This window comes from Furipterus horrens, unplaced genomic scaffold (genome assembly GCF_987537825.1).
Source record: "Furipterus horrens unplaced genomic scaffold, mFurHor1.1.pri manual_scaffold_11, whole genome shotgun sequence".
NCBI classification, from domain to species: domain Eukaryota; kingdom Metazoa; phylum Chordata; class Mammalia; order Chiroptera; family Furipteridae; genus Furipterus; species Furipterus horrens.
Genome location: NW_028327181.1, coordinates 52733840 through 52760089, shown reverse-complemented (window position 1 = coordinate 52760089; position 26250 = coordinate 52733840). Strand labels below are relative to the sequence as shown.

The window sequence follows — 26250 nt, the reverse complement described above, 5'->3', positions numbered from 1 at the left end:
TCTCATCACAAAGCTGGAGACGTCCCAGGTATTTTTTAAAGATCAACAGATTAGCATTCAAATGGAGAGATATGACCAGGTAGTGCTGTGTCAGGAACACACGACAGAAGACTTCGTTCTGCAGATACCCTAACGTCAGCGGTCCTTTTGCACATTTCACAGTGAGGGTGTTCCAGGATGTAATTGGTGAAGGTCTGCCAAGTCTTTAGTTACCGTGGAACATAAAATGGTGGCTGAATGTCCCAGTGTCCTCCTGACCCTGAGTTCCTGTGAGTCCAGTTCATGTAAAGTAAACTGGAACCAGTGTGACGTGCACTCTGACATAATGGATGGGACTGCTTCTGGAGGTCAAGTTGGCTAGACAAAGCCACAGAGCTTGGGGCTGCATTAAACATTCCTGTCCCCCACATGTTGCTCCTCGTCCTTGACCTGTCTGGAGAGCTGGGTGCCCATGCAGGTCCCTGTGCAGGTTACTGCCACTTCTGGTGCCAGTCAGGAGCGCTCCGGGCTCCTGGTGCCTCCTGTCACTGTCCATGGGCCCGAGGCTCCAGCAGTCCTGTTCATTGGCCCTTCTCTCCACAGGCATCTTCTGTAATGGAACCTTTGATCAGTTTGTATGCTGGCCTCATTCTCCTCCTGGAAATGTCTCCGTTCCCTGCCCTTCATACTTACCCTGGTGGCGTGAAGGTAATGTCTTATTTCACTGATTTCCGACAGTTTCCTTAAAGGCTGGTCCCTCCTGGGTAGACCAGCCAGAGAGCAGTTAGAGAAAGGGCTCCAGTCAAGTGCTATTCTCAAGTCTTCTTCTCCCACCAAAGGTTTCCTTCTAAGCTGTCAGGAATACATGTTCTTTCTTCTCTCCGCCTTTTTTATCTTCCTGCAATTCTTCTCTGCCTGGATGTTCTGTTAATATAACGGTCCCCTTTTCTTTGAAATGGTACAGTCCAGGCCCGGCTTCCACAGAATTTGCTGCAGTGAGGGTAAGCATTAGCACCATGAAGCAGAGGAGAGAAGGCGGGGGAGAAAGACAAGGATGCTCACATCCATGCAACTTTGGCTTGTCAAGGAAACAGGAAGGATATCAAAACTACTCTCGCAGTAGCACTGGAAGGAGGGGCTATCGAACTGATGTTCTTAAGCCCCATGGGACTTGGATGGAGACTTTAGCCACTCAACCTGCCCTGAACCTGCAGAAAGGAAGTGACTATCACTTAGGACTTCAGGATGATACCCCACACCCATCTGCCCCAGCAGCTCAGCCCCTTGACTGTTTCACTGGAAGGCGAGAGAAACAATTACTGGTTAGAACTCTTTTGCCTATGACCAAAGACCATTGACAAGTCTAAGAGCAGGTAAATATTGAGACCTATTCTCAAGAAACATAAGCAGTTACAAAGTTCAGGCAAAACAAGGTGAGAGTGGCTGTCTGAGAAGGCAAGGTGGTGATATTTTGTATGTCATTTCAGCCCAAGAAATGGTTACATCAGTGAAAACTTGGTTTCCATTTTTTGAGACCTCTAGTGCAAAGAGAGAGTTTTAAAGGAAGATGCATTCCTGGCTGGGAGTGCTAATGAAATTGTCTTCGGGTGAGATCCAGCTGGAATCAGCCCAGGATACGTGAGGATGTGAGGTTCAAGGGAAGGCGGAAGGGAAGATGCTAGGGAGCTCGCTGGTCCAGAGGGCTCGGCTTGGTGAGGAGGAAAGAGCGCTGGACAAGGAGCTGGGAGCCCTGAGGTGAGACCCCATCCCTCTGTTCTACACTCCGACTTTTGGGAAATTGCCAGAGCCCTCTGAGCTGTGACAGCCAACTCCTGAGGTCCTCTTGAGGAATAAATGAGAAGGCGCACAGTGTGTCAGCCACACAGTAGGTGCTTCGTAGATGGGGGCTGAGGCTGAGACTGAGTTCGAGCCCCTTGGACCCTTCGGGTCTTTAAGGCCCCAGATGTGCTAGACTCCTCAAGGGCACATGAGCAGACCGCCGCCACCACCTGGCTCCACCATCTACCTGTGTCTTCCCAGGAGCCAAACATAGAAGCCCGTTGCACTTGAAGAGAAAAAGTGATCAGAAAGTCAAAGTTACAAAGAAATGGAGCTAAGGCTTAAAGAAAATGAATTGTGGGTTTCTCAAATGTATTGAGGGGAATGTGATTCATAAAAGGTGGGAAATTGCTTTTCCACTTGACCTTTTGTGCATTAAATCTTTAGAATGCAAATGGGTTCCTGCAGTTAAAGGAAAATGTGGAGTCAGTTAACGGGCTTGGAGAAGGGAGGCAGAAGGATTCTTGTGAGATAAGATGAGAGGAGGGAGTGTTGAAATATGAGAAGGGAGCCTGTGTAATGGTGGATACAGGCTGTAATGGCAGCGGATACAGGCTGTAACGGCGGATACAGGCTGTAACCGTGGATACAGGCTGTAATGGCGGATGCAGGCTGTAATGGCGGATACAGGCTGTAACGGTGGATACAGGCTGTAATGGCGGATACAGGCTGTAATGGAGGATGCAGGCTGTAATGGCGGATACAGGCTGTAACGGCAGATGCAGGCTGTAACCGTGGATACAGGCTGTAATGGCGGATACAGGCTGTAATGGTGGATGCAGGCTGTAACGGCGGATACAGGCTGTAACGGCGGATACAGACTGTAACCGTGGATACAGGCTGTAATGGCGGATGCAGGCTGTAATGGCGGATGCAGGCTGTAATGGCGGATGCAGGCTGTAATGGTGGATACAGGTTGTAACGGCGGATGCAGGCTGTAATGGCGGATGCAGGCTGTAATGGTGGATACAGGCTGTAACGCCATATAAGACTGAGGGTGAGGCTGGACCTGATTGTGCAGGAAACTGTATGCTACACTAAGGGTTTTTAACTTCCCTCTGTGGAGAAAGACTATGTGGAGTTGCTGAAGGTGTTAGGCCCTAAGATTTGTGGTGCGGGGAGATGACGCTGGTGGCCTGTGGCTGTTGGACTGAGGCAGGAAGGGGATGCGAGTCTGCAAGCTGCTCCAGTGGCCCAGAAAAAGGGATGGTGAGGGGCTGCATTCAAGCAGAGGCAAAGGAGAGAAGAGCAAAGAGTTTTAAAAAAATACTGGAGGTGGAACTGTCAAGACTTGTCATCAGATGAAATGGGAACTGAGGGACGGAGAGGAGCAGAAAGTGGAGGAGAGGAAAACATTCTCACATTCCACCTGGCCTCCCCCACCCCCACCTGGCTTCCCCCACCCCCACCTGCCCCCCCACCCCCACCTGGCCTCCCTCACCCCCACCACACCGCTCATGTAGCTGAGCCCCCTGGCCCCTCTTCCACCTGCTCTCCCACTGCGCGTCTTCACTCTCAGCTGTCGCTCCCCCCCTTCACTGGTCCCTGCCTCAGGTCTGGCCCCCTTCCCACCACCCGCACAGAGTTTTCTGAAATGCACATCGGATCATGCTGGCCAATCACCAACACCCCCGAATGGTGCTCAAGACCTTCCATCACCTGGCCCTGCTCACCTCTAGCATTTTCCCCCATCTCCACTTCAGCCAAATAAACAACTGCAGGCTTCTACACCTGCCCAGCCACTCCCACCCAGCACCTGTGCCCACATGTCTCTGTCTATAAACCCAACTTCAATCCTCAGCTTGAAACTTCCATTCTTCTGGAAAATTTCTATTACTCCCCACAAGTGCAATGGCCCCGGCCTTTCCTGGGCTTCGCCTGCACCTGCACAACCCCCCACCCTAGCATTTACTGTGCCTGATGACACTTTTATTTGCATGTCTCCTCCTCCTCCTCCTGCTAGACGAGAGGCTATGCTGCCTTTGTCTCTGCATTCCCAGCTCAGAGCAATCCTGGCTGGGATGGAGGACACAGTGTCAGGTGACATTATTGTCATTCCCTCATTTAATAAATATTTACTGAAGACCTGTTGTGTGCCAGGCATTGTTTTAAGTGGGTAGGATAGATTAGTGATCAAAAATAGAATAAAATTTCTCTCTTTGTTGGGCTCACATTTGAGTAACAGACAAATAATAATCAAGAAACTTGTCAATAAGTATAGAGTGCATTCGAGTGTGATGTATTTTAAACAAGATGGGAGGGAAAGAGATGGGAAAGTTGGAGTGGGCTTTATGACAGGTGCTGTCTTGGTGAAAACTTAAAGGCGGTAAGGGGTTTAGCCAATAGGGGAAGAGAGCTCAGCAGGGAAGGAGCCACTGAGTGCAGACGGTGCACTATTGAAGCACCAGGCCTGGTGTGTGTCACAAAGAGCAAGGAGGCCAATGTGGCTGGAGTGAAGGGGGAAGAGAAGCCGTAGGAGCTTGGGTCAGAGAGCACTGGGGCCGGACCTTCCAGGGCCTGGTGAGAGGCCACGAGGACTCTGACTTCCTTTCAGGGAGCCCCGGGGTGATTATGAATGAGGCGTGACATGATGGGGCCGACGTGTGTCTAAGTTCATTCTGACTGCCCATGAGTATCGGAGGCATTCACAATAATCTGGGTAAGAGATAATGGGGCTGTGGTCAGGATACCAACAGGAGGGGAAAAGCAGGGCTCGGACTCGGGGTATATGTGAAGGGAGAGACAGTGGGATTGGCTGACAGGCCAGGTGAAGGGTGTGACAGACAGAAAGGAAACAAGGATGACTCCAAGGTTCAGGGCCGGGTGCTGGGAAGATGGGTTTGCCATCAGCTGAGGTGGGAACACCTACAGGTGGAGCGGGTTTTAGAAGACCAAGGGCTTGGTTCAGGGAATGTTTCTGAGATGTCACTTAGACACCCCAGTAAAGCTGTCAGGGGGAAGGTAGAAGTACCAGGTGGGGATCAATCAATTAAGGTCAGTAAATGGGTATTGCTGGCCTGCTACATGCAGGATCAGGAGTAGAAAGTGCCAATAAATTTCAATTTCTCATTTGCACATCCAGTCCCTGTCATCCAGGTAGGAGGACAATCCCTCCGGGGAAGGGCTCCTGGAATAGATGTGACTGAGTCACAGCAGCCGCCGTCATGCCAGAGCACTTTGCCCATCACTCGCACACACACACTCACTCCTTCCCCAAACCGAGGATGGTCAGTACCATCCTTATGCACAGCGCTGGTAAACAACCGAAAGGCACAGGGTGGGAGGGCCGGGCCCAAGGCCACAAAGCTGGTAAGAGGCGGAGCAGGCCTCGTCCACCACTAACTCTTCTTCACGGACCACCTCCCAAGCATCAGGAAGAGATGCGCTCCGAGCCAGTGCTCAGAGCCCTCGTGGGTGTACCCAGCTGGCCTGCGCCTTGGAGCGCGCACCTCTCTGAGTCACCAGGGACTGTTCTAGATCCAGAGACTCTGGTAAACACAGTGGCCATTAGCGGATCATGGCTTCTTACAAAATGTAGAGGTTGTTGTGTTTTCTTTCTGGCCCAAATAAACAGTAGGGATGCTAATGAGCCCCCTCCTGCCCCCACCCCAAGGGGAAGTGCAACTCCCTTTTCCCTGGGATTTTCCACAACTCTGCGGTGAGGACGGGGCCTCACCCTGGGCTCAGGGAGCCGGCCGCGTGTTCTGACCTTTCCCTCAGAGCTGTGTTTACTTCCAGAGGACTCAGGAAGGGCCTACCGGCACTGCTTGGCTCAGGGCACTTGGCAGACGCTGGCGAACTCCACGGATATTTGGCAGGATGACTCTGAATGCGCCGAGAACCACAGCTTCAAAGAAAACGTGAGTCCGCCGGGCTCAGTGAGAACATTCCCGGGGCCAAACCACCGAGCCACCCTCCACTAGAGCCCTACGTGGCCCCGTGACGTCAGGGGCCACACAAAAAGCCTCCGCACAGCTTGTCTGCGCAACACTCAGCGGGGGGAGGTCCTCAGTCACACCAAACAGCATTCCTGGTGGCGACCACGGACTGTCTTCTACTGAGAGGGTGAATGTGACCCCTGGGGGAAGCCGGCCTTCAGCGCCGTCCCAGCCTTCTCGTTGCCGTGCCCTCTGCTCGGAGCAGCTCTGCCCAGCTCTTCTGTGGCTTCTCCTTCTCATCGCTCAGGTTTCAGTTCACTGTCCCCTTCAAAGCGAAGTCTTCCGTGGCCACCCCACCAGGAGTGGTTTTCTTGATCACTTACCATCACACCCCCTGTCACGCTCTGACGTGCTCCTGTGTTTGCTTCTTTATTATCTAACCGTCATTAGAACATGGACTCAATGGTCGCAGGAGACGGGTGTGCCAAGTAAAGGGGTTCCGAGCTGAGGGTCCCAGGCCAGACGGCCCGATTTCCTGCTCAGAGCTTTGATTCCTAGCTGGTCATACCCAGACCCTTCACCTCTTAGTGACCCTGCTTCCCCATCCGTCCCTTGGGGACGATATTCACTGCGTGTGATTGTTGCGAGGACTTCATTAACTAGACACATGACTGTTCATAGACATGCCATTCTTTGGAAAGAAGCTGACCCCGAGTCAGCACACCGTTGTAGCAGTGACTGCTGTGGGACCAGGTCCCAGCACAGTAACTGGGGAGGAAATCATCAGAGCTGCTTAGCACACGTTTGCTTCAGACACCTATCCACGTGTTGTCTTTCCAGGATCCTATTCTGTAATCCTCACAGGCACGGCTCTTCTCCCCGAAGGTCTCCTGTGTGTACAAATTCCACCCGCTTCCTTCAAAGTGAAGTGCAAAAGGCAGCCTGGACAGAGGAAAGGGTATTTGGGAAGCAGGCCAATATCTAGGGTCACAGCTGAGTTTCTTTCACACAGTCAGACAGGAAGTCCCTACTGTGTACTAGATTTCTCCACTAGCCACTGGGGCTTTGAGGCTCTGGGGGCAGAGGGACAAGGTGGAGACCTCTAGCGATGCCAGCTTAGGGAGTTAGGACTTTGCACAATGAAAAGGTAGGGACATAGCTCAGAGTGGGCTTCTAAAGGAGTGCTCTGACCAGTCAGAGAGAAAGGTGAGGAACGGGCCAGGTTGGAGGCAGAGGCAGGGAGAACAGGCAGGAGCCATTGTGGTAACTCAGCCCAGAAGGGGAGAGAGCGGCAGTAGCATGGAGGGAGGCAGGAGGCTGGATTTACAGGCTCCCAAGGAGGGAAACAGTATGACCCGATGCTGGGGGTGGGGTGAGAAGGTAGGGTCAAGGGCAACAAAAAGCTCAGCTTGGCTTGGGCCCCCGAGGAGCTCTCAAATGCCCCTCATCGAGACAGGGGACACAGGAAGAGTCCTTTCCCTTCACCTCTCCTAGGTTCTAGACATTTCACTACCATACTGACGTCTTTGTCCGAAGTTGAGGCTGCAAACCACACCCTGCCCCTGCCCCTGCCCCTGCCGCAAGTAGTGGCTCACTTCTTGCAGAATTTAATTGAAGTTTGAAATCTGCTTTAGCTTTCTTAAGTCATTTTAATATTTTCCTATCAGATACTAAAACTATTTTAATAAAGTTTGGGGATGTGGGGGGAGGAAAGGAGTTCAGTTCTAGAAACACTATAACCACGTGACTTAAGCCACATAACTTCTCTCCAAGCATCCACAAATCGGGGTTGATAATGCCAACTTTGCGCAGGCCGGTGGTGGGGCTTGGCGGGCCCATGGGCGGCAGGGCCTGGTACCCCCTGGGCACTGCAGAGTTCCGACTACTGCATTTCATCTCCTCAGACACAATTCTCTCCTTCCCTGGGCCTCTCTCTAATCCACTCTGAGGGCCATGATCACAGTCCACTAGTCAGTGTCAGTTTTTGGTGTCTGAGGGTGGCTTTTCTGCCATGGCTTCTTTTGGTTTATTTTTAAGTATGTAATATTTCATTCGACTTTCAAAAATAAAATAAATAATTTTTTGTTTATATATAAATATGTAAAATTTTATTCCATTGGAAAGGCCTTTGATTAATTTCAATACCCTGTTACATTTCAAGCTGCAGTAATACATCTAAAATATTAGATGCTTTAAATATTTTAAATTTCTTAAATAGTTATAACAAGCAAATCTTCTTTAATTCTTAAATAATTCTAGTTCATTGAATACATCAGGCTTATCTGGTGAGTCTTCAATGTTCTTAAATAAGTCAATACTGTTTTCAACAAGTACTTATTGACATATTTCATAGTGGAGCCACATTCTAATTCTAATCTACTCTGCTATATTCTCTACATAGTAACACCAACTACATACAGATTGTCAAATAATTTTAAAAGCCTCTGTATGAGGGACAAATAGAAGGATGAACATGGGATGATGGTAGCATCTAGGTGGTGGTTATGCAGGTGTTCTTTGTGAAATTCTTTTCACTTAGCATATGCTTGGCTACCCCGGTTGTGGCCCACTTCCTTTAGAAGCTCATGGGAGTTGGCCTGCCCTTGGCTCTCCTAAGTCTGTGATATCTTCCCATCAGATATGAAGAGCCTTCCATTGGACCTTCTACACCCACAAGGAATTCTTTCTAAACCTCTTTTTAACCTTATTACTTGATTTGAGTTGATAGAATTCTGTGTTTCTTATACAGTTTTACCATATGACAGCTCACGCCTCTTAAAGGTATTAAAATGATACCTGTGGCTGAATTGGATTCAGCGTATCTCAAGCTTTGTCTGACTTTCATCAGGACGCCAGTCTCATGCGAACTGCACAGCTTGAATTACGCAAATTGCATGTGTTTCTTATCTTCCCTCATGAACTAAGCTGCCTGTGACCAATGACAAAATCATAGTTTTAGTTGACTAGCCCTCAGCCCCTGGCCTAGTACTGGGATGCACAAAAGCCTTTGCACACAGCGGGCACTTAATAAATACTGAGTGAGTGCTTTCACAGATTCTGAGTCAGTGGGTCTGTGGTGGCACCTGGGCGTCAGTACTGGTGCCGGGCTTCCCAGGTGATTCTAACATGCAGTTGAGGCCGGGACTGAGACCTAAGGAGGAATTTGCTAACAGGTACTAACGAGATGCCTGCTGCTTCCTCTGGGCTTAGGTCTGCCACGCCCCAAGTCAGTGGATGGGGACGACAAAACGAGATTTGAAAACTGCACTTTCCTAGACAAAAAGTAAGGATTTCTCTCTTTAGAAAAGTGAGGACAAGGGCATTGCCTCCTCCCCTCTGCAAATGACCATATTCTGAAGAATTCAAATATCAAAGCAAACAAACAAACCCAACTTCTGGTTGTGTTTACCTGTGTTTCTAACAGAGGGTTGAACTTTTGCCCAAAAAAGGCTAGTGTTAGTAAACTTTACCCTTCAGAGTTTTGTCAAACAAAATATGTTATGTTCTTCTAATTGACAATACACTGGGGGTCCTTATGCATAATAAATGGAACTTTTTAAAGAGTGTGTATCTCTACACAAGCATAAATATTAACAAGTATGTTTAGAGTACTTGGTATAGAATTGTGCTTAGTAGTGTTTAAATCAATTATCTTGCCTTACTTCAAGCTGTTTTTCTTTGCCCTTATAAAAGTTCTTTCTCTCCTCAAATATAGAATTTAATTGCTATATATGTTATAATTTTAATACATTTGATTTTAATGATAAATTTTAATTTCCAATATAACCTATAATATAGATATATATCTATTTTTCCACATTTTATTTTGAAATATCCAAAAATAGAAAAGTTAAAAGAATAATAAACATTTATAGACCCACTATTTAGATTTAAAATCTATTAACATTTTGCCACATTTTCTTTCTCTCTTTCTGAAATATTTAAAAATAATTTACAGACATCATGAGATTTTGCCCCCAAATATTCATCAGGTTATTTCCTAATTTTAAGAATATTATTTCACATAACCACAATGTCATTGTTCCAACTAAATGAAATTAACAGTGATTTCGTCATATTAACTAATGTTTCATTCATTTTCACATTTCCCCAATTGTTCTCCCCTGCCCCTGCCCAGTTTTTACAGCTTTTCTTCCCTGGACCAGGATCTGATCTAGGTTCATATATTGCCTTTAGTTTCATATCACGTCAGTGTCTTTTAATGTGGAACAGTGCTCCCACTCCTGCCCCAGAAAACTTCATTATAGAATTGTTACAGAACCCCTGGGCTGCTCCAATTGAAAACAAACCCACGGGCTCTTTAGTTAGGGGTCCGATTGCCCGCCGCCAAAATTACAACTCTGAACATTATATTTGAGTGAAAAGAAAAATTGTTTATTTAACAGTTACACATATCCCTGCCTCCCCTCTACCAAACCTAACCAGTTTTAGGGGGGTCAGAAACACCGTTTCCCTACTTCCCAAACACAGTTCAGCTTTACCAGCAGCTGACAATCACTCAATACGATTGGCGAGGTCCTTTCTGTGCTGTGGTGCCCTCCAGCTCTCAATGCAGGACCACCTGGATTCTCAGCCTCCTTGCGAACTATCTTCTTTCTGTAAACTGCGTGGATCTCCTCTCCTTCTCCAGAGCACCCCTGCGAACACTCACCAGCGAGGGAGACAGCCCCAGAGCGTGCCCCCCCTAAAGTGTTCGCAGCTGCCTATATATCCCTGACTGTGTCCTCTGACGCAGTGGGTGTTGCCAATAGTTCTGACCATTGGCAGAACCCCACGTAGGCTCTGTGTGCTTTCCATACCATCACCTGGTTCAAGACTCCTCCCATCCACCTGAGGCTTTGGATGCATTAAAGCAATTTACATAATGAAAGACACCGGCTGTCAGTCTCAGGCATATGGAGGCATTCTGAAAGCTGCTTCCTTCTCCCCATCCCACAGCCACAAACTCCGGGGATTTTCGGACTCCCCTGTTTCTGTAACAGAATGGCTCACAATCTAGATTCATTAGACTCTTTACCTCGGTTACCATTAAATGCACTGTTTCACCTTCTTTATTTCCCGTAAGCTGGAAGTTACGTAGGATTCCGATTAATCTTCACAGGTGCCATGTATAACATCTCACTGGGAGTCCAAAATGTCAGGGATCACACTATAATGATGTTATATTTGCTCACTTGGTTGCTAAAAATAAATAAATAAACAGAGCCACTTTAAAGTGGAGGCTGAGCTGCTGTGCCAGAGAAGTGCCTTCCGGGTCTTGTGCCTCAAATGTTTGGAATGTAAAACAGGGCAAAACAACCTTTGAACTGGCCCTAAAGCAACAGAGTGCCCCAAAGAACTGTCTGCAAAGATAATGAGAGAGCAGTTATGTGACTACTGGATTGATGACTACTGGAGTGAAAAAAATTTTTAATGTTAAAAATTAGCATCACTATGTTAGATTATCTGCACCAGTAGACATGTCTTCCTCCTTTTTTTGACATTAAATAATTTTTTAATTTTTTATATTATAATTGACATACAATTTTGTATTAGTTTCTGGTGTATACCCTAGTGCTTAGACATTATATAACTTCTAAGTGGTCATCCCAATAAATCTCGTACCCATCCAACATCACACATAGGTATTAGAATATTATTGACTATATTCTCTATGCTGTACTTTACGTCCCTGTAACTACTCTGTAACTACCATTTTATATTTCTTTTTTAATCATTTTTAAATTGTTATTACAGTTGTCCCAATTTTTTCCCTCCTCTGCCCATCCCACTCCCCAATCCCGCAGTCAATTCCCACACTGTCGTCCCACAGTGGGACAACATCTGTGGGTCATTCATACATGTTCTTTGACTAGTCCCTTCCCCTTCTTTCCACCATTATACCCATCCCTCTTCCCCTCTGGTCACTGTCAGTCTCTTCAATGTTTTCATGCCTGTGGTTCTATTATGTTCATTAGTTTATTTTATTCATTAAATTCACCTCATAAGTGAGATCATATGGTATTTGTCTTTCACTGCCTGGCTTATTTCACTTAGCATAATATTCTCCAGTTTCATCTATGCTGTTGCAAAAGGTAGGAGTTCCTTCTTTCTTTCTGCTGCATAGTATTCCATTGTGTAAGTGTACCACAGCTTTTTGATCCTCTCATTTATCGATGGGCACTTAGGCTGTTTCCAGCACTTGGCTATTGTAAATAATGCTGCTATGAACATAGGGGTTCATAAGTTCTTTTCAATTGGTGATTTGGGATTCTTAGGGTATAATCCCAGCAGTGCAATCACTGGGTCAAAAGGCAGTTCCATTCTTGGTTTTTTGAGGAAATTCCATATTGTTTTCCACAGTGGCTGCACCCGTCTGCATTCCCATCGACAGTGCATTAGGGTTCCCTTTTCTCTGCATCCTCACCAGCACTGTTTGTTGATTTGTTAATGATGGCCATTCTGACAGGTGTGAGATAATATCTCATCGTGGCTTTAATTTGCATCTCTCTGATGGCCTTCAGAAAGAATGCTGGTCTGCCAACACTTTCATTTAAGCCTTGTGAAACTGATTTTGAACTTCTGTCCTCTAGAACTGTAGGAGAGTAAATCATGTTGTTTTAAGCCACTAAATTTGTTGTAATTTGTTACAGCAGTCGTAGGAAATTAATATAAAAGGGCATCTTTAAAAATTACAGCTGATATCATGCTAATTCTTGAAAGAGTAAATACTTTCCCCTAAGATCTTTAACAAGGTAATAAGTTCACTCTTTCCACTTCTATTCAACATTACATTGAAGATCCTAACCAAAGCAATAATGCAAGCAAAGGAAATAAAAACAGTTTGGAAAAAAAGAAGTAAAAATATTATTCACAGACAATATGATCATCTATGGAAAATCCCATGGAATTTACACAAAATACTACTGATAATAGTAAGTGAGCTCAGCAAGGCTGTGGAATACTGATCAATATATAAAAACAGTTGTATTTTTACACACTAACATTGAGCAACTACCGATTAAAATTAAGAAAACAGTATCATTTGTAGCAGCATTAAAAATACAAAACTTATAGATAACTTTGACAAAAGATGAATAAGACCCATATACTGAAAAACCACAAAGCTTTGTGAAAAGAATTTTTAAAAAATCTAATTAAATGGAGGGATATACTATGGTCATGGACTCTAAATTGATCCATAGTTTCAATGTAATCCCAATCAAAATCTCAGCAATTTTTTTTTTAGAAATTGACATGCTGATTCTAAAATTTATATGGAAATGCAAAAGACCTAGACTAGCTAAAAACAATCTTGAGAAAGAACAAAGGTGGAAGACTAACAGTAATTGATTTCAAGAGTTATTGTACTATAAAACTATAGTAATTAAGTCAGCACAGTATTGGCATAAATATAAATATAATAATAATGAAATAGAATAGAGTCTAGAAACAAACCCACACATATAAAGAGAATTGATTTTTGACAAAAGTGCCAAGGCAGTTCAATAGGGAAAATATAATCTTAGCAACTAATGGTGCCAGAACTATTGGGTATAAAAAAAACAAAAACCAAAAATAACAAAACTTCTATCTTTGCCTCATACCATGAATACAAATTAACTAGAAATAGATCACAGACCTAAATGTAGGAGCCTAATCTGTTAAACTTCTAGGAGATAACATAGCTGAAGATCTTAAGGCCCTTGACTTAGGTAAAAGTTTAAAAACAGGATAAAAAAAGCATAAAGTACAAAAGAAAAAGTCAATTAATTGGACTTTATCAAAATAAAGAAAACTTTTGCTCTTCTACAGACACTGTTAAAAAGAAATAAAAAGGCAAGCCACGGAATGGGAGAAAATACTTGCAAAACACATATCTGACAAGAGATTTACCAGTATATCTAGACTAGATGAGAAACATTTACAATGCAAAATTAAGACAAACACTTCAATTTAAAAGATTGCCAAACATTTGAACATTTACCAGATAAGATATACAGATGGCAAATGAACACATGAAATGAGTCTCAGCATCATCAATAATTAGAGAAGTACAAATTAAAACCAAAATAAAATACTACTACACACCCATTAGAATGGCTAAAATTTAAAAGACTGATTATATGAAGTGTTAATAGAATGTAGAGCAGCTGGAGCTCCCATACTCTGTTAGTGGAAATGTAAATTGATACAGCTTATTCAGTACATAGTTTGGCAGTTTCTTAAGAAGTTGAAACAAACACCACACCACTCTACCATTCTACATCTAGATATTTATCTGAGAGAAATGAAAATCTTTGTCCATATAAAAACTTGTGTAGAAATTTTCATAGCAACTTTATTTGTAAAAGCCAACCTCTTAAAACTATCCAAGTGTCCATCAATTGGTGAGTGGATAAATAAATTGTGGTAAGTTCACTATGGATTACTACTCCGCAATAAAAAAGGAATGAACTGTTGGTACATGCTATGCCATAGCTGAATCTCAAAATATTCATTTCAGTGTAAATTAGCCTTATAAAAAAGAGTACATATCATAAGATTACATTTCATATAAAATTTTTAAAAATGCAAACTGGTCTGTAATGACAGAAAACAGACCAGTGTTAGTCTGGGCATAGGATGGCAGGAAGTAGTGAGAAGAGATACATTACAAAAGGTGACAAGGATATTGCAACCCTTGTGTACTATTAGTGTGAATGTAAAATGCTGCAGTATTATGGAAAACATTATGGAAGTTCCTGAAAAAATTTAAAATGGAATTACCATATGATCCAGCAATCCCATTTCTGGGTATATATGCAAAATAATTGGAAGCAGGATCTCAAAGAGATATTTTCACACCCATGTTCACTGTAGCATTATTCATAATACCCAAGAGTTGGAAGCAATCCAAATGTCTATCAGTGTATGAATAAATAAAGTATGATATATGTATATAATGGATTATTATTCAGACTTAAAAAAGGAAATCTTGCCACATGCTACTACATGGATGAAACCTGAGGGCATTATTTTAAGTGAAATAACCCAGTAACAAAAACACAAATATTGTATGATTTCAATTATACAAAAGATCTGAAGCAGCCAAACTCATAGAAACAGAAAATAAAATGGTGGGTACCAAGGGCTGGGAGGAGGCGAAGGGGGTTGTTCAATGAGGATAGAAGTTTAGTTTTACAAGATGAAAATGTTCTAGAGATCTTTTGCACAACAATGCGAATACAGTTGACATTACTGAACCGTACACTTTAAAATGGTTAAGATAATACATTTTACGTGTTTTTAACCACAATTAAAATTTTTTAAAGAAGGAGGGAGAAGACAAAGGGTCATAAGGAAAATTTTGGAAGGTGATGGAATTGCTCGTTATCTTGAATGTAGTAATGGAATCAATCCAAATTCATCAACGTTTATTCTCTAAACATGTGCAGTTTACTATACCTCAATACTTGAATAAAAGTGATAAAAAGTTACACAGAGAAGTTTAAGACATAACTTAGCAGGTAATAAGTATTTACTGTGGGTTCTTCTACAAAATTTACTTAGAAATATCATCAAGATTCTGCTTTTAAATAAATTTTGTAGAAGAACCCACAGTATCTTGATGGCGATAAGGGTGGTGGATTGAATAAAAAGGTGAGATTCTATTGAAAGATCTAACTTAATAAAACAGAATTTTTAGTAAATAATCCTCTGTTCAAAATCAGGCTATCCTGGGACTCAGAGAAAATATTCCAGTGTTTTATGAGGTCTTTGTCTAAGAGGTCATCTATGAAAAGTTATTTTAAAAAGGAGATCTCCAGTTGGAAACCTGGCCCCATCTTCCGGAGAGAGAGACCACCTTACTCTAGGGACAGCGCACCCAGGGGCAAAGCACCTGTCCTCATTTCCAAGGCACCCTCTTGTCCCGGCACAGTTTCTCTATGATAGCGTGAATCTTGGCGCACCGATGCTGGGCTGTGGGACCAGCCAACAAGGTGAGACCAAGATGAAGTCTTCACTCGTCAAGTTTCCTTGGCCTCTGAGATATTCCAGAGAGCGGTCTAAGCTACCCTACTCAGGTGTGAACAAGGGTAGGGAGCATGCCTAACACCTCGGTGGTCCTGGGTCTGGAGCTCGGGGTTGGAGACCATAGCCGTCCGGCTCAGTGATCATGTCTGCTCCTCCTCTGTGTTCAGGTGAAACACCACGGCTTGCTGTTGACCTTGCAGCTGTTGTACACCGTGGGATATTCGGTCTCCATTGTCTCCCTTGTCCTGGCTCTCACTCTCCTCTTGCTTCTTCGGTGAGTGGAACTTCTGAGGGCATGTGCTCATTGGCTACCTTGAGAAGGCTGTAGGTGATGTCATGGCTCATCAGAGCTGGAAAGGAATCTGAGAGAGTTCCTAGTCCATCCATGCCATTTTGCAGGTGAAGGAAGAAGGGACATTAGGGTCCACTGACAGGCGCTGAGTCATCTAGTTCACAAAGCACGGTGAGAATTGGAATCTGGGCTCCTAACTCTGCTTTGCCTCCTTTGGATTAGACAACCTCGTATGTGCCAGGCTCTGCTCTGAAGTCCTAGCACATCCATTACTACCGCAGCCCATGCTCACCGCAGCTCTACCAGGGGCATTATTTTTACGGAAGAGATTAAGAAGTTTTCCAAAGCAAACTAGTAAGTGGTAGAGGTGGGATTTTACCCTAGGGCCCACCAACTCCAGTGAGCTGTGCTTTCTCAGTGCCCAGGCCCTGTTCTAAGCATGTTACATGCGCTAAGTCATTTAAATCTCATCCTAATCAGAATTACCATTAATTCTAATCCTAGGAGATCAGCATTATTGTTACCACTATTTTATAAGTGAGTTAACTAAAATATGGAGAGATCAAGTGACTTGCCCAAGATCACACAGCTGGTGAGTGATGGAGGCAGGACCACAACCAGGCAGCACCAAGCCTGAGCATTTTCACTCTGTAACACTCTCTTTCAGAATCCAAAGCCTGAGTGCATTTTATTAAATTGCATTTTTAGAAATTACCCAAGCGAAGTATTTAGAGAACAACTAGGGAGCCCTCTAAGGCTGTCCCATGGTCCAGCCCATTCAGGAATATAACTGGGTGCATATGAGGGGGAAACCCAAAAAAACCCAGAATTATCTTCCAGAAGGCAAGCCCCTTGTAGCACAGACTTCCCCTAGGTGAGTGTCCTAGGAACCCATCTGTACCAGTGCACCCGCTGGTGTTGTTGTGAGAGGCTGTGTTCAGCTTCAGTGACTGTTTTATTTGAAGACTCTTTCAAAGGATTTATCCATTTCATGGTGGGTGATTTATGAATGCACCTGCCCACACCATGCTGAGCGTTCAAGAGTTTTTGATTCAAAATAGCACGGTCCCCATGTGCCACCCTCCCTATTCACCAGATCTTGCCCTGAGCGACCTTTTCTTGTTTCCCTGGATGAAAAAATTCCTAAAAGGGAAATATTTGGCTGATGTGGAAGAGGTGAAACAAAAAATGGCAAAAGCACTAAAAGGCATCAAAATCAATAAGTTCAAAAGCTGTTTAGAGCAGTGGAGAAAAACATCTCAGTAGGTGTATCGCATCAAATGGAGAGGACTTTGAAGGTGACTGAAGTTTAAACATGTGAGAATAAACACACTATTTTTTTATACATAAATTCTGGGTTTTGGGGGGTCCCCCTTTGTAATGTGGCAGAATGAGAGCTTGGCATGGATGCAAGGGACCTGGATGGGGACGGACCATGGAGACCGGATGCTAGCTTCATAGCAGCTCACCTAGTCGCTGCTAGCTTCAGGTCTGACCTTACTTGACCCTTAATTTCAGGATGGTCTGTGGCGGTCTGTGGCTCCTGGAGCAGAATCCTGACCATCTACCCCATTGGGAGAGCAATTTTTGAACAATGGAAGAATTCCACAGGCGTGCCCGTTGCTATCTGTGACCTCTTCCCCTCACCTTCCCGAGGTCTCAGAACCAAGCCAGGAGCAAATGACTGCCACGCCCTGCAGGAAGTAACTTCAGCAGAACCTGGGTCAATCAAGTGTGCGTTTTGCCTCAGTCCCTGCCCTTGAGTAGCTCCTGGTCTAGTTAGGGAGCAGGGTGCATACATGGGAAAACACAGGGACCTGCTTCAGGTCTTCTTCTTGAAATTAAAAAATGGCTAGCTCTACAGCAAGGCAGAGCTGGGCACGTGCTGCACGGGGCCCAGGCAGGGCTGTGGGAGCAGGGCGATTCGGGGGGCTGAGGGTGCAGCTTCACACCAGCCAGCGCAAAGCCGCGACTGTGGAGGCTCCAGGAGGCTGAGGGAGAGGCACCGCCTTATTCTGTGCGCAGGCACGGTGTGAGCACTTCTCACCTGTAAACTGACTGAATCCCCTCACAGCCCTTTGAGTAAGTGATCTTGTCCTTACAGGCGCTAGAGCCTCGGAGGGCCGTATTTTAGCCTTAGAGTTTCTGGGTTTGAATCTCAGCTCTACCACTTACTGCTCTGGGATTTTGGACAGGTGTCTTAACCTTTCTGCCTCAATACCCCCATGTTGTGAAACCAGGGCAATAGTAGCACCTACCCATGAGCGCAGACCCATGTGTGAATGGCTTGGAACATAACGGGGCACGCTGAACATGTTATATAGGTGTTAGCTATTATTAGCCTCGTTTTGCAGATGAGGAGACTGAGTCACAGAGAAGTAAGATCACATAACCCAGCATCCAACTCTGGAGCCCACGCTGTGAGCCTCTGCCCTTGAGTGATAGACGCACAGTGTTCCAGGCACACGCCCGCCGGCCAGAACTGTTCTCTGCTGAGGGATGGCACTCGGTTTTCTCCTTGCACAGAAAACTCCACTGCACGCGCAACTACATCCACATGAACTTGTTCGCCTCGTTCATCCTGCGGGGCGTGGTGGTGCTGGTGAAGGACGCCATCCTCCACCGCTCTTACTCCAAGAGGCCTGACAATGAGAAAGAGTGGATGTCCTACGTGTCCGAGGTACGGTTTCCCTCCTGCCGAGTCCGGACTGGGTAGCCGGGCGCGGGCCGGTGGGGCTCCGGAGGGGAGGAGGGAGGTAAAGGTGTCACAGGCCTTGTGGTTAGTCAAGCGTCATCTGACAAAAAAAAAAAAAAAAAAAAAAAGCCCCCCCGAGAGCAGGGCAGTGTAAAGAAACTCAGCAGCATAAAATTTACTGTGGGGCTACTGAATGGCCCTTGGGTGAGAAATTTCTCCATCTGTAAATAAAGGAAGGAATTAAACCGGATCACCCTTCTAAGCTGTTCCACACTGAAATCTGCATCTGTTGACATGTTTCTTTCTTCATCCTGTTACTGACGCTGTAGCCTGCTATCCTACCTTTGCATTCCTGGAATAAACCAGCTAGGTTCTGACATATTATTCTTCCTTTTCTATTGCTGGATACTGTGTGTTTTGCATTTCTCATCTATATTCGTGAGTAATTTTCTTTTTATGTCATGCCTTTCTTAAGTTTTTGCATACAGTTTATGCTGATTTCTTAAAAATAAATCAGACCTGTTCCCTCTTTCTCTGTTCTCTGGAAGAATTTATCGAAGATGGGTATAATTTCTTCCTTGAATGTTTGATAGATTACACCAGTGAAGGCCTTTGGACCCAGAGTTTTCTTTATTGGAAGGCTTTTAATTATGAACTGATTCCTAATTAATAATAATATTGTTATAATTTATAATATATTATATATAATTATACATATGAATAATAATAATTCATAATATATGAACTCTTATATTTACATTTTCTATTTCTTCTGGTGTCACAATGTAACTTGTGCTTTTCTGGGAATTTGTCTACTTCATCTAATGTTTCAAATTTATTGGTATTATATTGTTTATAGTCTCCTAAGATCTTTTAAAGGTCTATTGCATCTATAGTGGTTTCTGTTTTCATTCCTGATGCCGGTTATTTGTGTCTTCACTGTCTTATCCCCCCTTGGCCGTCTTTTCCATGAGTTTCTCAGCTTTATTGGGTTTTTCTAAAAACAAACTTTTGGCATTGTTGATTCTCTTTGTTTTATGTTCTCTTTTTCAATTTCCACTTTCGTCTTTATTATTTTTCATGTTGTTTCTTTGGGTTTAATTTTCTCTTTCTTTCTGACATACATATTTAAAGTAATTGGTTTTCAGCCTTTTTCTTATTTAATTAATCACTTAAGGCTGTAAGTGCCGTTCCAGGGTGGTGTTAGCTGCACAGCACGCCACGCTCTGATACGCAGCATTTTCCTTTCGTTCAGTTCAGAAGTGAGTTCTACATTCTGTTACCATTTCTCCTCTGATTTGTGAGTTATCTAGAAGTCTATTTCCTCATTTCTAACCATATGGAGATATTTTGGATGTTGGTTTCTAGCTGAATTGAACTGAGATCAGAGAACATGTCCTTTAGTGTTCTTTTTTAGGGAAGTTGCTCATGAGATTTCCATTTTTGTTTGTTTGACAATGTCTGTGGTGTCAAGGAGGAGGCTTTGCACCTACACGAAGCACCCCTCCACAGTGTGACAGTGCGGCCACCTGTCTGAGATGGTCATCGGGGGTTTGAGAGAGGGGAGTAAGAGGGAGGGTCATGCGTGGGGAGGTCCTTCCCGACCTTCTCGGTCCAGATCCTGGAAAGCCCAGACTCACCTCCAGGTGATGTGTCCCCTGCAGATCTCCGCCTTCTGCCGCTCCGCCCAGGTCCTCCTGCACTACTTCGTGGGGACCAATCACGCCTGGCTTTTGGTGGAAGGCCTTTACCTCCGCACGCTGTTGGGGCCCACAGTGTTTTCTGAAAAGTGGCTGTGGCCCAGATACCTGCTGGTGGGTTGGGGTGAGTGATCTGAACCCCCAGCCTCTTCTCCTGGGGGCTTTCCAGAACATGGGAGCCCAACAGAGCCTTTGGTTGGAGTTAGAGACCCAATTGGACAGAGGTTTGTGGGACAGATAATTCCTCAGTGACAAAAGTCTCTGAAAATAGGTGTGTGTGTGTGTGTGTGTGTGTGTGTGTGTATGTCTGTATACATGAGCAAGCAATGCACATACACACATATGCACAAGTGCCAATAGACCTAATGTACACATTTGAAAATTGAGAAGGTTTTTGGTAGACTCAGATGACATTTCTCCCACCCTGTCCCCAACCGTATTGGTTTGCTCAGGAGGGCGTAACCGAATGCCATGGACTGCACAGCTTATATCATAGACATTTACCTCTCACAGTTCTGGAGGCTGGGAAGTTTGAAATCAGGATGCCAGCATGGCTGAGTCCTGGTGAGGGCCCTCTTCTTGACTTGCAGATGGCTGTCTTCCTGCTGTGTCCTTACATAGCGGAGAAAAAAAGAGAGTGAGAGGAGGCAGCTCTCTGGTCTCTTCTTAAAAGGGCCTTAATGCCATTATGCCTGTACCCTGCCCCCCAACTGCTTCCAAACCCAGTTACCTTCTGAAGGTTTCATATCCAAATATCATCACATAGGAGGCAGGGCTTCAACCTATTAATTGGGGGTGGGGGACACAAACCATTACACCAACTAAGTCTTCAAGATGAGGTCTGGAACCCCAGTTGTCACAAGCTTTCAGGGAATTTGAGGCTGCAGGATGCAGAGGAAATAACCTTGACCTGCAATTTAGAAGATTTTGGTCAATGTCTCTGTATTGATTCCAAGCTGCTCTGGGACAGGTGGCAAGACTGGTCTCCTCTCTACTCCCTGGTTTCCCTGACACCATAGACGGGCTCTGTGCCACTCTAGTGTCCCCACAGTTCACAGTTCTGTGATGTTCAGGCTTTTATAAGATTTAACCAGCTGTGCCTGACCCATGCGGCTGGGGCAGGAGGAGGCAGGTTTGTCCAGCCAGCCGCTAACTGCATTCCCTATTCTCTCTTAGCCTTCCCACTGCTCTTTGTTGTGCCCTGGAGTGTCGTCCGTGCGCAGCTGGAGAACACAGGGTAGGTAATTCACCCATTTTCTCACTTCCATGAGCAGATGATCCCCCAAGAAGCCCTAATGCAAAGGCATATATCATTTTCCTAAGGAAACTATCCATCCCCTTCCATTTCAGCTGTCTAAAATATACCCAGGAGCCCGGCCAGTTTGGCTCAGTTGGTAGGAGCATCGTCTCATAGCCAAAGGGTTGAAGTTCAATTCCCGGTCAGGGTGCATACCTAGGTTATGGGTCCGATCCTCCACCCCTGATCTAAGGTTCACGTGTGTACGATCTCGGGTCCCAGCACTGACGGAAGGCAGCCAATTGATGCTTCTCTCTCCCATAAATGCTTCTTTCTCTCCCTTTCTCTCTCTTTTCCTCTTCTTCTAAAAGCAATGAAAAAAAAAATCCTCAGATGAGAATAAAAAATGTATACCTTAGGAATGTAGATAAAATAATTAAAGATTTTTCTTATAGTAATTAGTTTATTAATTTGCTGAATTACATCTGCAAATTAGCTCAAAATTAACACCAATTAGCACAAAAATTTACTACATACTTATAGCGACCCTGGGTATATAAGGATATAGCTACAAGATTAGTTATTGAATCATAGTTCAAAGTGGGGTTGGGGGGAAGCAGAATGGAATGGGTGAAAGCGGTCAAAAATTTCAAAATTCCAGTTATAAATAAATAAGTCCTGGGGAGGTAATGTACAACATGGTGACTATACTTAACACTTCTGTACTGTATATTTGAACGTTGCTAAGACAGTGAGTCCGAAAAGTTCTCATTACAAGAAAAAAATCTGTAACTATGGGAGGTGATAGATGTTAACTGGACTTATAGTGGTGATCATTTTACAATACATTCATATATTGAGTCATCATGTTGTACACCTGGAACTAATGTAATGTTATATGTCAATTATATCTCAATTTAAAAAATGAGACCAAAAAACTCTAACCAAACCAAAAAAAAGAAAACCAAAAAACCCCAAACATCCATCAATATGGGAATCAATGAATAAATTGTGGCACACATATATTGGGGAAAATTCTATATCTTTTGGCTTCTTGAGACTGAATCTCAACAGCACCTTGTTAGCCTGTTGCTGAATAATGCAGATCATGTGATCCCATTTTTTTCTCCAAATAATCACCGCCCAAAATTCCCCTACATAATTAAGAATTTCTGTTTCTAAGAACATGGAGACAAGTGTAGAAAGCTTTAGCACACTTTAGTGGCAGGAATTTGAGTCTGCTCTTCTCCTCTTCCACCCCTCAGGACAGTGATGGGCTAAAGGGAAGTCTTGAGTGTGAGCGTCCTTTTTCCAGAGGGCATGAGGCTTTTGCATTGAACTGTATCTCAGTTTAAAGTCTCTGTCTGCTCCTTGCTGCAGGTGCTGGGGAACGAACGGGAATAACGGGATCTGGTGGATCATCCGAGGACCCATTCTCCTTTGTATAGCAGTAAGAATCATTCCCCCCATTCTTTTCCCCTCTGAGCTCAGCAGCTGTGGGGGGCCCCACCCCACATCCCCTACCCCCAAATTCTCTGGCTTGGGATGAGCCTGGACCAGATGCCTTGAGCTGTGAATAGAGTCTGTGAACTAGAGCAAGTTAAACACCCTGTCGTGTTCTGGTTCAGGACCTAAATTGTGGGCTCTACCGCAAGCCTCCTTTTCTTTGGGCCTTTGAACTATGTATAGAAATGCACTCACTGACCACATATCGAATCGTTGTGATGTGTACAAGGCCCAGGGGACACAGGCCTCTTCAGTCATGGACCAGCCCAGGGACAGCAAAGCTATTGGCTTGCAGAGGAGGAAAACATACAATCAATATCCACCCACAGCTGTGATGGGGAGATGATGCTACTCTGAGACCCTGAGGAGGAAGAGCCTTTATTCCGTGTGCCCCAGAATTTGGGGCTGAGGAAGGAGGGCCTGACCCAGAGTCCTAAAGCTCTTTTAGGTGACAGCATGTGAGAACGACATCTGCCCAGGAAAAGACAGGGAGTTAGTGACCAGCTGACTGAGAGCAGCTGACGGGACCAGCAAGATCCTGGGGGCAGGCGGAAAGTCTCTTGCCGAGACATAGGGCCATCACCTCTGGGTGCCCACCAGCCAGGCACTGCCCTCTGCCCTCCACCCACTCTCCTCTCCAGGAGGTTGAGGTTGCTGGGCATTCCATTTTTGTCATTTGATGTAAATGCCCTGGTGTTTGTGGTTTCATAAAAGAAAAATCTTATTTTATAGAAGGATGTCAGTATCTGTCAATGATAGAAGGCCGCTCTCTGCCAAGACCTGGGTAAAACTGGGAGGATAGAAAGTTCATAGAAACAGTGGGAAAACCAAGAGCATGAAGATGCTCTAGGTGATTCCAAGGTCTGCCCACGGCCAACCTAACCAGTGACAGGTGTGCTGCTGGGATCGCCTCTCCTCCCCGATCCCCCCAATCATTCCACACAGAGCTAAGAGCCTGTGCTCAACGTGAGGTCTGACCACATTCCTCCCAGGGGCATCACGAGCCCCGCCTCACCCCCACCCTGCCTGTCACTCTCCAGCCACACTGCGCCGCTGTGGTCCCAGCACCCACCTCCTGGCTAGGACCCTCCGTGATGGCCCAGTGACATTTACTGAGCTCCCCTTACATTCTAAGTGCTTGGTGTGGATGAGCTCATTTACTCTTCCCACAAACCTCTGTGGTAGGTGCTACTGCAATGTTTCTCTTATTGGCGAGAAGTTACGTGCTTCGAGTCACAGAGCCAGTAAGTGGGCCCCGGAGCTCGGCCCAGAGGACCTGACCAGATGACACACCTACAACCACAATACCTTGCGGCTGCCTCCAGACTATGTGCTGCCTCCAGTGCATGTGCCTGGAGTTCTGACAGGCAGGTTCTTTCATACACTCGTACCTTGTGTCAGATTCTCCTTGGACTTGAACTCCCTCCCTCTGCTACCTCTTCCACCTGGCTGCTGCCCCTGAACACCCACTTCACAAAGTAGAAATGGTCACACTGTCCTTCGTGCCCTTCCTGGACCCTGTACAGACATCTGCTACAGCCCCAGCAATGTTTTATTGCAAGTCTCTGTCTAACAGCTGTCTGCTCACCCTGTATGCCCCAGATCATGTCCATCCTGGCTGGCTGCCCGCGCATACGGCAGGCTTTCTATAAACTTCCTCGGGGAACTTCTGTGGCCCCCACTCCTGGGCACTGGCAGAACGAAGCAGGATGGAAGCCAACTGGCCCTTCTGAGGAGGGAGTTCAGGAGGCTCATTCCAGCTGGGCCCCTAATGTTCACCCTGCCATCTTCCAGAGGCTTCCTCCGCCATCCTCAGTCTTGGTTGCTCTAGGAATCACCTTGGTGTCTTTAAAAGTTCTTTTGCTTGGGTCTCAGCCCCAGAGATTTGTGTTTTGTTGATCTCAGGTGTGGCCTAGGAATTCTAATGTGCAGCCACGGCTGAAAAGGGCTTTGCTACACTCTCAAAGTGTGGTCCTGTGAGCCCTTGTTGTAAACCCAGGTTTCCGGGCCGCTCCCCGGACCTGCTCAATCAGAATACGCATTGTGATGACATTGCAAGGCTTCAGGCGCCACTGAAGTCTGTGGCTCTCAAAGCTGGATGTCATGAGAAACCTTGTGGTATCTCATACCCTGGAGGACTGCATCCGAAATTGTGGAGGCAGGGCTCAGGCAGATACAGTTTTAAAAGCTCCCAAGTGATTAAAACGAAGGGCCAGGGCTGGAACCACTGCTCTGGACATTGTGGCTTGGCTGACCAGGGCGGACTGACCTGTGTGCTAGTTTCTGCAGGTGCTTCCTAGTTCCTGGAGCCGTGTACTCACCTATGAGGACAAGAGAACGATCTTTATTGTCTCATCTTGGGTAAAATCACCTGCATGTGCTGTTGCTTCAACAACTCCAGTCACGGCCAGCTCCATGGAAATGGCCACAGTCACCTGAGCTCACTCCTTTTCCCGTCCACCTTCTCCTGCTGCTGCTCGCCCCACCCAGTGGGTGAGACCGCCAGCCATGCACCAGCCACTCCAGCCAGCAACCTGGGAGCCCCCCTAGCTTCTGTCCTTCTCTTCCTGGCCACTCCACTCAGACGACGTCTTGTCATGTTCTCCTAAAGCCCTCTCCAAGCTCTCTCCTTTCCCTCCACCCCACTGTCCTTCAGTTTCTTGTGCAAAAGCCTCCTGTTTGGCCTCCCTTCTGTGTTCTTGCCCACAGCAACCTGTCCTCTGTATTGCAACCAGAATAGTCTTTCCTGAGCAAAATTTGACTTTGTTTCTTTTTGCGTGTAACTTTCTAACGGCTCATTACTGCCCTCAGACTCCTTAGGGTGGTAAGCATGGTCACTCCCTGCCTGGCCATCCTGCCATGAGCACCCTTGCTGTATTTATATAGAGAAACTCAGTTTCCTGAATCCATCCTGGTGTTCCCCTCCTCTCACGCTTTGCACATGCTGTCCCTCTGCCTAGAATACCCAGTGAGGGCCTGCGTCTGCCTGGTGGACTCTCCTCCTGATCCTTTCAGTAATCTCTCAATCCCCCAAATTAAGGAAAGTCAACAGACATGCCTGGAAGGGATAATTTTACAATTACCCTCAGGTCTCTGAAGGCGTTACA

General features: G+C 45.5%; 1 protein-coding gene across 1 annotated transcript in view; it reads left to right on the top strand.

Moving 5' to 3' along the window:
* GLP2R (glucagon like peptide 2 receptor) overlaps positions 1 to 26250 on the top strand; it is a 57455-nt gene that overhangs the window by 3266 nt on the left and 27939 nt on the right. The window contains exons 3-9 of the mRNA XM_090257490.1: positions 583 to 687; positions 5557 to 5678; positions 15881 to 15987; positions 18532 to 18685; positions 20365 to 20524; positions 21577 to 21637; positions 23018 to 23087. Of these exons, the coding sequence (XP_090113616.1) occupies positions 583 to 687; positions 5557 to 5678; positions 15881 to 15987; positions 18532 to 18685; positions 20365 to 20524; positions 21577 to 21637; positions 23018 to 23087 (779 nt within the window). The remainder of the gene's footprint in view (positions 1 to 582; positions 688 to 5556; positions 5679 to 15880; positions 15988 to 18531; positions 18686 to 20364; positions 20525 to 21576; positions 21638 to 23017; positions 23088 to 26250) is intronic.